This window comes from Vicia villosa, linkage group LG4, assembly GCF_029867415.1.
Source record: "Vicia villosa cultivar HV-30 ecotype Madison, WI linkage group LG4, Vvil1.0, whole genome shotgun sequence".
NCBI lineage: Eukaryota > Viridiplantae > Streptophyta > Magnoliopsida > Fabales > Fabaceae > Vicia > Vicia villosa.
The window spans coordinates 131,819,238-131,830,364 of NC_081183.1; the positions used below are offsets into that span (position 1 = coordinate 131,819,238).

Genomic DNA, 11,127 nt, shown 5'->3' on the forward strand with positions numbered 1-11,127 from the left:
TTTATTGAAAGTTGAAAATGCCATATCCATTCACATTAATTTGCTAAATTGTTGCCCATAATGTAAGTGTACTCAAAGCATTAGTGGCCCCACCCAATATCAAAAAACCACATACCTTCACATTAAGAAATAACTTTTTTTTCAGTCAAGTTATTGAATAGACAGAAAATTATAGAACCAAATACTTTTTCCTTTTCACATTCCATGTTTCTCACTCTTTTTAGTCCATTTCACATTCTTTATGTTTTTTTTTTTAATTTAATGTACACAATACTTAGTTAGTATAAAAAGAGAATAGTTCTTCTTCACCATTCAAACATTCAAACCTTGTTAACATAATTCCTCCACACTTAATGGAATTCTCTGTCTTGCTTTTGTTCTTAGTTGTATCAACTTTTCTTTATCAAGTTCAATCTTTAAATCTTGGTTCCTTTAGTAGAAAAAAAGTTGGAATTTCTCCTACAATTGATGATGGGATATGTGCTTCTTCTATTATTGTTCATGGATACAAATGTCAAGAAATTCAGGTAATATTAAAATTAATGTAAAATTTTGTAGGACAAGTTGGATACCATCTATGATGCTAATGTGCTTTAATTTGTGAATAAATATGATATAGTGCAAGTTTGAAAAAAAAATCACAATTATAATGATAAACATTATTATATCAAATTTAGTATAAGTTTAAGCATAACAAGCTAGAATGTAATTTGGTAAAGGTGTTTTAATTTGTGAATAAATAATCTAGTGCAAATTTGAAATATTGTTTCCAAAATAATAATGATAAATCTTATTATATCAAATTTAGTATTAGTATATACATGCATATATTTAATTAAATATGTGTTTCAATTAATCTTTTTATTTTTTTAGGTTGTAACTAAAGATGGATATATTTTAAGCATACAAAGAATTCCAGAAGGTAGGAATGAAGCTAAAAATGAGAGGACAAAGAAACCACCTGTGATATTACAACATGGAGTATTAGTGGTAAGTCTAGCAAAATTCATTTGCATCCTTTTTTCAACTTCAAATACTTTTTCATTGTCATTAGAATAATATAATGAATTGTCAAAGATTTTATATTTTGATAGCTTTTGGTATTAGAAGAAGCAACTTATCAATTTACCTAAAAATATAGTAATATTTCTCTTCGTTTCATAATGAATGACTTTTAAGATTTTTCACATAAATTTTAAAATAAAATAAAATAATTATGAGATATTATACTTTTATTAAATTAATTTATTAATATATTCGAAGTACTATATATAATAATAATTAAAATATTTAATTTAAAAAATAATAATCATTTAGAAACTGGTAGGCCCACCAATAGAAACTCGACTAGAGCTCAGACTGTTAGGTCCACCATCAACAAACCAAAGTAACAACAGACAACTTTAAAAACTGGTGAACACCTCTAGAACAGACACATGATAGAGTTTTGGAGCATAACAGAGAAAGAGAATGAGTTCAACGATAACCTATTAAGAAACTAATTCAAAGTCCAAAGAAATGCTCTTATCCTCCACCTCTCTCGCATTGTTGACGATTAAAAAAAAAGTTTATCATTACGCACCGATCAGATGGTCCACACCACAACATGTCAAATCATAGTCGTTCACTTAAGTAATGGAAAAAAACAAAAGTAATCCCAAGCTCCCTAAGCAGAGCCTATTGCACCTAACCACCTAAAAGTCATATACCAGACACTAAAAGATAAGCTACATGTAATAAACAAATGAGAGGTTTATTCAAGCCCATCCTCGAACAAGATACAAAAGATACTCCTCGAGTTAACAATGGCCTTCTGCTTGAACATGTTTTCTCTAGATGGAAACCTATCTTAAGAAAGCTTCCATGAAAAAACCACAACCTTAGAGGGAGCCTAATAAAGGGAAGAGTTGGGATCACCCTCAATAAACGAGCCTTATATGTAGGAAAAATGTATGCTCAGACTTGATAAGCAAACGCCACAGAGGAAAAACCATATTTAGTATGCCTCAAAATCCATATCACTCTCCTCTTGAAATGAAAACTCTTGGAGAAACAAGAAGAAATAAGAGACCAAAGGTTCTTCATAGATGAAAAAAATATATCCTTTATCTAAGATCTCAATAAATTCTCCCATCTTCCCACCTCATAATCTCACCTAGAGATCCTTCTTGAATTTGGGAAATGGTGAAAATTCTCAGAGATTAACTTTAAGAGGTGTAATTCTTAACCACAGGTCTTCCCAAAAGATGTAAGAAGCCTTGTTCTGGCCTTTTTAACAAACCCTTATTCAAGCTAATTGTGAGGATCATCCTTTTGGTCTCCAAAAAAGGACATTCCTCTCCACCAAGAAGAAGCAGATCAAAGCCCATACGACATTCTCTTGCACAAGGAGGAGACAATGAAGGCACCATACATTGAAGAAAAGTTATCATACCAAAGACCAAAAGCACATGATAGAAGTCTCCATATCCATTTGGCTAAGAGTGGTAAATTAACGAGCCAAAAATCTCTAAGACCTAAATTACCAATCTTCTTAGATTTACACACATCAGAACACCTAATCCAGAATATCTTGAAACCCCCTTTCACACCTCCCTAAACGAACCCCCTCTGCAATCTAACTAACTTCTTTCAAACTTTCATAAGAAACTTTAAAAAGGAAAGATTGAAAATATGGAAAGCATTGAGGATATAATTTAGGAGAATAACTTTTCCTCCTACGCAGAAAAACCTATGACTCCAAGAATGTAGTCTTTTCCTCACCAGGTTAAATAGAGGTTCCAAGGTAGATTTTAATCGAGGGTTGGCTTCTATTGGCAGTCCGAAGTACCTAAGACCCTAAGACCTGAAGCTATCTCAAACCCCCTCATAATAACTTTGACCTACCATAAGTTTTCAATAGAAGGATCAACCAAGATTAAGGTATCATCGACATACTGAAGGTGTGAGACCCCCAAATTAAAAGGAGCCTAATTTAAACCTTGTAAAGAGAGTAAGCTTATAAGCCTTTTTAATCAGCCTACTAAGACCTTTTACCACTACGAGGAAGAAGAGTGAAGCTAGAGGATCTCCTTGCCTGAGACCTCTTTTGATCTTAATCTCTTGAGTTGGGAAGCCATTGACCAACACATCTAGATTTTTAGAAAAGACATAGGCTCTGATCCAAGATCTGCACGTATCATTAAAGTTGAATTTGATAAACATATAATCTAGGAAGCTCCAACAAATTGAATCATACACTTTCTCAAAGTCAACGTTAAAGATAAAACAATCATTTCTGGTGTGTTTACCCAAATTAATAACCTCATTAACATTCACTACTCTATAACCCAACATCCACCCTTTTTAAAAGGATGATTAGTTAGGAGAGACCAACTTGTCCATCATCGACCCTAATCTCTTAGACATAAATTTAGCTACTGGCTTATAGAGAGATCCTACTAAGAAGATAGGTCAAAAGTCTTTCAATAAAGAGGTGTTCTTAACTTTAGGAATAACAAGATGGCATTATATATACTCGTGAAATAAAAGGTGTTGTTAGTATTAAACTTTTTTTTATTGAGAATCATGACCAAAAGACAAAGTTTTTTTTTGTAAGCAAAAATTTTATTCAAAGAGTATTAAGGGTACTCTTTCCCGCATACAAAGAACCGATTGAAACTCGAAAAGAAAAATTTCCAACCAACAACAACTTAAGCTAAACAAGATAAAGGTTTTTTGCAAAACTTATAAAAATTACAGTTGAAGTAAGAAATTTCGTCTATAGAAGACCACTTCCATACCGTCAATTTAATGTCCCAAGACAGATCAAACAGGTTACATACCGCGTTATTAAGCAGAATATCTTTCCTTAGACTCCAAACGCATCACATTATCGCCAACCAGAATATACCATCCTTCCCCATTGCACTTTCTTGATCTTAAAACTCTAACACCATTGAAGAGAATCCCTCCGCAAACAACCATCTACCATCATTGTTATAGCCAACCACTTCTCCTCTTCTAACCAAATCAGCCTTTGTAACTTTACAATTGTAGAATAAGTGATCCAGACACTCCTCCTCTTGATAGCACAAAACACAAATAAGTTAACAAGTAATTGAAAGTTTTTTTAATTGAAAGATGTTAAAGTTAAGAGATAAACAGTGGGCGTGATTAAATAAATTACTAGTGAAATATTTTTGTGTAACAATAATTTTTTGAACATTGTACCATATGAATGCAGGATGGTATGACATGGCTTATGAACTCCCCAGAACAAGATTTGCCTCTAATTTTAGCTGATCATGGTTTTGATGTTTGGATTGCTAATACTAGAGGAACCAAACATAGTCGCCGACATGTTTCATTGGACCCATCTAACCCGGTTCGATATTTTATGTTTTTTATTATTAAAAGATCAAAATATTTATTATGTTTTCTATATGCTTACTTTGACTTGTAATTGAATAGTCAAATTGTCTAACACAAAGACCATTCAGTTTATTTATCGAGAAACTAAAATATTAATTTGATCTACAAATATAAGTCAAAGTAATATGTTTTTCCTTCGTAATAAAATAAAAATAATATTTAAAAATAAATGTATGTGTTAACCTGTATCCGGTCTATTAGACCGACTAATTTGATTTGGAGTTCAGTTTTGATTATAAGAGATTTTAGGATTTTTTGGTCGCAGTTGTGAGGATCGAATTGTGATCCTCTCTACTAAATCTGACGATAATTATCACTGGGCCAATTAAGAATTTTGTTAATAAATTGACTCTTTAATAATTGAACTTATATATGTAATATTATGGCAGGTCTTCTGGAATTGGTCTTGGGACGAACTTGTTACATATGACTTACCAGCTGTGTTTGATTATGTGTATAGTCAAACAGGACAAAAGATTAATTATGTTGGCCATTCATTGGTATAAAATTACTTACTATTTTTGTTACATTTTGTGTTATTTATTTATTTAATTTTAAATCATATACACCTTTGGTTTATAATTCTATTTGTCTAAAATTAAAAGATTGTGTTTGACAGGGAACTTTAATAGCTTTAGCTTCTTTCTCCGAAAGAAAATTGGTTAACCAGTTGAAATCAGCAGCTTTATTGAGCCCCATTGCTTATTTGAGTCACATGAACACTGCACTTGGTGTAGTTGCAGCCAAATCTTTTGTTGGTGAGGTACATAACAACACTACTTCTTATTACTCTTTATTCCTATATTTTACATTTATGAAACACCTACAAGTATGAGAGACTCAAACATGTGTTCAATTTGAAGTCTCATTGTTACATAATGTTATATAGTGTAATAAAGGTATCTGATCTAATATATGAAGTTCAGATACTTTGAACACGACTCTGATACGATAATATTAATAATAATTTAAAAAATAAATAAATTAAATATAATCATAAATATTAGGGTAAGTGTTTAATTTTGACACATACATAGATATAAACACATATTTTTTCAAAGATGTCGGTGTTATCTAACCTCTCTCGTTGATATACTTTCTTCTTCTTTGTCAAACAGATAACTACACTAATTGGTGTTGCAGAATTTAATCCAAAAGGGTAAGAACATTAAACTTATATTTTTTCTCTTAAAATTTGAAATATTTCTCATTAATATATTTATTATTTTCATTATTTAATGCATATTTTAAACTTGCTTGAATAGATTACCTATTGAAGCCTTTCTCAAGCCTATGTGTGATAACCCTGGAATAGACTGCTACGACTTAATGACTGAATTAACTGGTCTAACTCTCTTCCCAACTTGTTAATAATTTAATTTTTATAACATTTTTTTTCTTTTGACATTCCAATATACATATTTATAAGATATGATTTTTATGATTTAATGTAATATAAATGTCCAATTCAGGTAAAAATTGTTGTCTCAATTCTTCAACTGTTGACCGATTCTTGATGAATGAACCTCAATCAACATCAACAAAGAACATGGTACACTTGTCTCAAAGTAAGATATTCTCATCCACCTTGTATAACTCACTTCTTATGCTTAATTTCTCCTTAATACTCAAAAGCTTTTTTTGTAATATTATTTGAACTATATGCAGTTGTTAGACATGGAGTTCTATCAAAATTCAACTATGTAAGACCAGATCTTAACATTGTGCACTATGGACAAGTAGTTCCACCAATATATAACCTCTCAAATATTCCACATGATCTTCCTCTCTTCATTAGCTATGGAGGACAAGATGCACTTTCTGATGTTCGTGATGTTGAGAATTTACTTGACAAGCTTAAGTTTCATGATGTTGATAAAAGAAGTGTTCAATTTGTGAAAGAATATGCTCATGCTGATTATATTATGGGGTTCAATGCTAAGGACATAGTGTATAAATCTGTTATTTCATTTTTCAATTCTCAAGGTAATGCTTGATAATATTCCAAAAATATATCAAGTTGTAAGAAACAAATTAAATGTTATGGACTAGGTTGTCATTGGGATCAATATTTAACAATATTTTTCTAGTAAAAATGTATATGTTTTTTCTACATTTACCAAAACCAAATTATCATAGTATAAGGAAATCAATTTCAAACCTAAATGGGTCCTTGTCTTCAAGGAACTAAATTATAAAACAAGAAATCTAAATGTTTCTTACCGCAATCCACGTTCATGCTTAAAAGTCACTTGTATTCTCAAACTTCATGTCGGATAAGTTAAAAAAAATCTCCCCAACTTCTAGTTCTTATCAACTTTTATCTTTTGTCCACTATTTCACTCAAGTAAAACGCAGGTGATTACTCAATCAACATACAAATGTTATTTTACCTTAATCTTATATAAATTATAAATATTCAGTCAAATAAAAATTCTAAAAAATTGAAACTTGAGCTAACCAAATTCAGTAGATCTCTATCCAATGTAACTCAAGAGTTGGAAAAAGCTAGAAAGGAGTTAGAGATAGCACAAAATAATCTTATTCAAAACAGGATGGATGTTGAGGCTATTGAAAATGTTAAGATACATACTGATAGTGTCATAAAGTGGAATGAGTTGGAAGAGAATATGATGCAAGATGGTAAACAAAGATCCAAAACAAGAGTATGCAGGTTTTATGTAACACCCTTCTAAACCCCACGGATATTCATGTAATATTAAGAATTTAAATCAGATCTTGATGCTTAGGAGGGGATTTCAATTCTGTTTCTTCTAGTGAGGAACGAGTCGGAATATCTAAGAGAAACAACAACAAAGAGATGGAGATCTTTAAGAGTTTTATCGAGGAGATGGAGGTGGTGGATGTACCCACCATAGGCGGCAAATTTACTTGGTTTAATAGTAATGGAAAATCAATGAGTCGGACTGATAGATTCTTGTTGTCGGATAAGTTCATTGAAGATTGGAAAGTGGATGCCCAAAGGATTGGAAAGAGAGACATATTCGACCCCACTCCGATTTGGTTACAAGACAATAGGAAAGATTGGGGGCCAAAACCGTTTAGATTCAATAATTTATTGTTCAATCACGAGGATTTTGTTTCCTTTGTCACCAAAGAATGGGCCAATATTCATTGCAAGGGGAGAGGCGATTTTTGCTTGGTTGAGAAGTTGAAGGTTCTTAAAGGTCGCATTCGGTGGTGGAACAAAACCGTTTATGGGTGGATTGACTTGAATATTGGGAAAGCCGAAGAGGAGATGCACCATTTAGATAACATGTTTGTTCATTTTGCAGGCACCGTTCCGGAAGAGGTGGTTTTGAAGAGAACAAAAGAGGTGGCGGTCTTTTGGGATAACATTAACAAGAAGGAAGGTTTTCTTCGTTTGAAGTCTAGACAACTTTGGCTTTCCGAAGGAGACAATAATACTCTTTTTTTTCATAATTCTCTAAGGGATAGAAGGAGAAGAAACTTGATGTGCTCTCTTGAATCTAGTAAAGGAAAGTTGGGAGAACCTCACGACATTAAAGATTACGTCTTTAATCATTTCAAAAGGTTTTTCAAGGAGGTTGTGGAAAGTCGGCCGGAGTTTAGAGGAATTAGGTTAAATTCTTTGTCTAATGTTGATTCTTTGGAGTTGGAGAAGCTTTTTACGGAAGAGGAAGTTAAGGAGTCGATTTGGTCGTGTGATGGGAATAAAAGTCCCGGTGCGGATGGTTTCACTTTAGAATTTTTCAAGAGGTTTTGGTTTTTGCTAAAAGATGATTTGATGGCTCTTTGTAACGATTTCCACTCCAAGGGAGCCTTAGTGAAATCCATAACATCCTCGTTTTTGGCTTTAATTCCAAAAACTAAAAACCTGCAAGATTTGTTTGAATACCGCCATATTTGTTTGGTTGGAAGCATTTATAAAATTCTTGCGAAGCTTTTAACCTCTAGAATCAAAAGGGTTGTCGGTAAGTTGGTGTCTCCGAACCAAACCGCGTTTGTTCTGGGAAGAAATATGATGGATGGAGTTTTGATGGTGAACGAGATTCTTGATTGGGAAAAGAGAAAGAAAAGGAGTTGTCTTTTGCTTAAGGTAGACTTTGAAAAGGCCTATGACTCCGTCTCTTGAAATTTCGTTAGGTTCGTCATGGATAGAATGGGCTTTAGCAAGAGATGGATGAAATGGATGGAAGCGTGTGTCTTTACTAGTCATATGTCCGTATTGGTGAGCGGAAGTGCCACCGAAAGACTTTAAGGCTCAAAAAGGTCTCCGTCAAGGTGATCCTTTGTCTCCTTTCATTTTTGTTCTTGTCATGGAGGGCCTAACCGCGTTGGTGAAAAAGGCGGTGGAGGTGGGGGAGTTTAAACCCTTTGTGTTCGGTGAAGAGGACCATGTTGACATTCTTCAATTCGCGGACGACACTGTTATCTTAGGCGAGCCTACTTGCGATAACCTTTGGAACTTGAAAGTGATTTTGAGAAGTTTTGAACTTGTATCGGGTTTGAAAATCAATTTTTCAAAAGGTAACGTTCTAGGTGTGCATGTTGGGGACTGATTTATGAATACGACTTCTTTGTTTCTTTCTTGCAAGAAAAGTTCGGTTCCATTCAAATTCTTAGGTGTTATGGTGGGTATTTGTCCTAGGAAGATCAAAGCTTGGAAGGAGGTTTTAAAAAACATTAAGGATAGATTGTCGGCTTGGAAAGGTAGGAATATCTCTTTTGGGGGGAGGATAACTCTAATTAACGCGGTGCTCAACGCAATACCGACGTTCACTCTTTCTTTCTACAAAGCCCCTTCAAAAATAATCAAAAAGATAAGAGGTCTTCAAAGCAACTTCTTGTAGAGCGGAAACGTGAATAAATGGAGCATCCATTGGGTGAGATGGGAGATTGTTTGTAAACCCAAAGTGAAGGGCGGTTTGGGAATTAGGGATGTTCGTGAGGTGAATAGATCCCTCCTTCTAAAATGGAAATGGCGTATTTTAACGGAGAAAAATTCAATTTGGAGTAGATTCATCGAATTGAGATACTTAAATCCTAAGCTTAAGGTTCAAGCGACGGGAGAGGAAGTTTTAAATTCAGATGATTCCATTTGGTGGAGGGACGTCATCAACAATGACTTGAGCTTGAGCTCCTTCGAGCAAGGTTTTTCCGGTTGTGTAAAGTGCATTCCAAAAAACGGTAATAACATTCTGTTTTGGTATAGTAATTGGTTGGGAAACCAATCAATTCGCGTTTTATTCCCGGATCTGTATGCTTTTGCAGCTAAAAAACTTTGCTTGATCGAGGACGCAATTTTGTGGCAGGATGGTGTGGCTGAGTGGAACCGTAACAGTCTGCTGGCCGAGACTTTCTTTGATGTTCCTGTTATCAATTCAGCAGCTTCAGCCACTGTTCTGCCGGCAGCAGCTGCTAGGTGGAACCAGTTTCGGGCCTCTCTGTCGGTGCCGGTTCTGGACAGCAGGGAGGAGGACGCTTTCGATTGGATGCTGAATCAAGATGGTCTTTTCTCTGTTGGCAGCATATCAAAACTGGAGGTGGAAAGCAAGGACATGGCTTGGCCGATCGCAACGGTAAGAAATATGATGGTTGTTTGGAATTTATGTTTACCACTTAGGATAAGAGTGTTTGCTTGGAGACTCTTTTCGAACAAACCCCCGTTAAAAGATCTTCTGCTACTTAGGAATGTTCCTAATATAAGTTCGGTTGATTGCGTATTTTGCCTAGCACATCAGGAGAACTTAAACCATTTGTTTTTCGAATGTCTTGTTTCTAGAAGAATTTGGAGTAGTATCTTGTGTTGGATAGGGGTTGATTCAAATATGTCTTTAGTAGAGTTTTTGGATTTTGGCAACATTCAAGACAAGGTGAAAAATGCTAATAGCAAGATCAAGATTAACACCATATGGATAGCAACCATTTGGAGTATTTGGCTCATGAGAAATGCGATCATTTTTAGAACAAGTCTTATTGCTATGATGTGGTGTTTTCTAATGTAATTTTTCTTTCTTGGAGATGTATGGCTTTAAGTCCATCTTTGTATCATAATAGCTTCTATGATTGGTACAAATTACCGCTTTCCTGTATCAACTCTGTTTAGAGCTCTTGTTTTGTAAGGGTTGCACCCCTAGTGCGATATCTTATAAATTGCTTATTGAAAAAAAAATCAGAGTAATTCATAAAAAGGGTGCAACATTTCTTCATAAAACTTCTTAATAAAAACATCCTGCTCCGTAACACGGGTGTCATACCCCAAAATTTGCCCACAGTATTTCTCTTATTCAAGCTTCAAGTCCATATGCAAAAGCTCATAGACACACTCTCCCATACAAGGCCCTGAACTAGGATTTAGGTCAGGCAAAAGAAAATCATTGAATCAATGGCTCAAGGTGGTTCCATAGGGTCACCAACATCCCAAAGAATCTCCCTGTAAAGTTTCAAGTCAAACAGAGCAAATTTAGTCCCTCAAATCCTGATTAGGTCAACAGTCGACTCTCAAGGGCAAAATAGTCATTTCAAATCAATATACAATCAAAGTTCAAGATATTTGGTCAACAATATCCTCATACCCATAAAATCATCATTTGGTCAAGGGTTGATCATGATGATGCAAGGAAAGATCAGAAAAGTCAAAAGTCAAAAGTTACTATTTTGGGCATGAACTGAAAAAGTCAATCAAACTTTGAAAATTCACCAAATATTCATACTTCATCAGAAAAATTC

The 11,127-nt window shown here is 34.1% G+C and overlaps 1 protein-coding gene across 1 annotated transcript; it reads left to right on the plus strand.

Moving 5' to 3' along the window:
• The first annotated feature begins 292 nt into the window (after positions 1-292).
• LOC131595230 (triacylglycerol lipase 2) lies at positions 293-6,476 on the plus strand. Its single transcript, XM_058867531.1, has 9 exons — positions 293-527; positions 874-990; positions 4,226-4,366; positions 4,803-4,913; positions 5,033-5,176; positions 5,532-5,572; positions 5,679-5,758; positions 5,886-5,981; positions 6,082-6,476. The coding sequence occupies exons 1-9, from the start codon at positions 354-356 to the stop codon at positions 6,408-6,410; spliced, it is 1,233 nt and encodes a 410-aa protein (XP_058723514.1). The 5' UTR covers positions 293-353; the 3' UTR covers positions 6,411-6,476.
• Positions 6,477-11,127: the final 4,651 nt, after the last annotated feature.

Bases quoted from the DNA above. Each gene is read 5' to 3' on its own strand.
- LOC131595230 (XM_058867531.1), top strand. From the start codon at position 354: ATGGAATTCTCTGTCTTGCTTTTGTTCTTAGTTGTATCAACTTTTCTT. The intron at 528-873 runs GTAATATTAAAA...TTATTTTTTTAG, and splicing joins ACAAATGTCAAGAAATTCAG to GTTGTAACTAAAGATGGATA. The intron at 5,759-5,885 runs GTCTAACTCTCT...TGTCCAATTCAG, and splicing joins CTTAATGACTGAATTAACTG to GTAAAAATTGTTGTCTCAAT.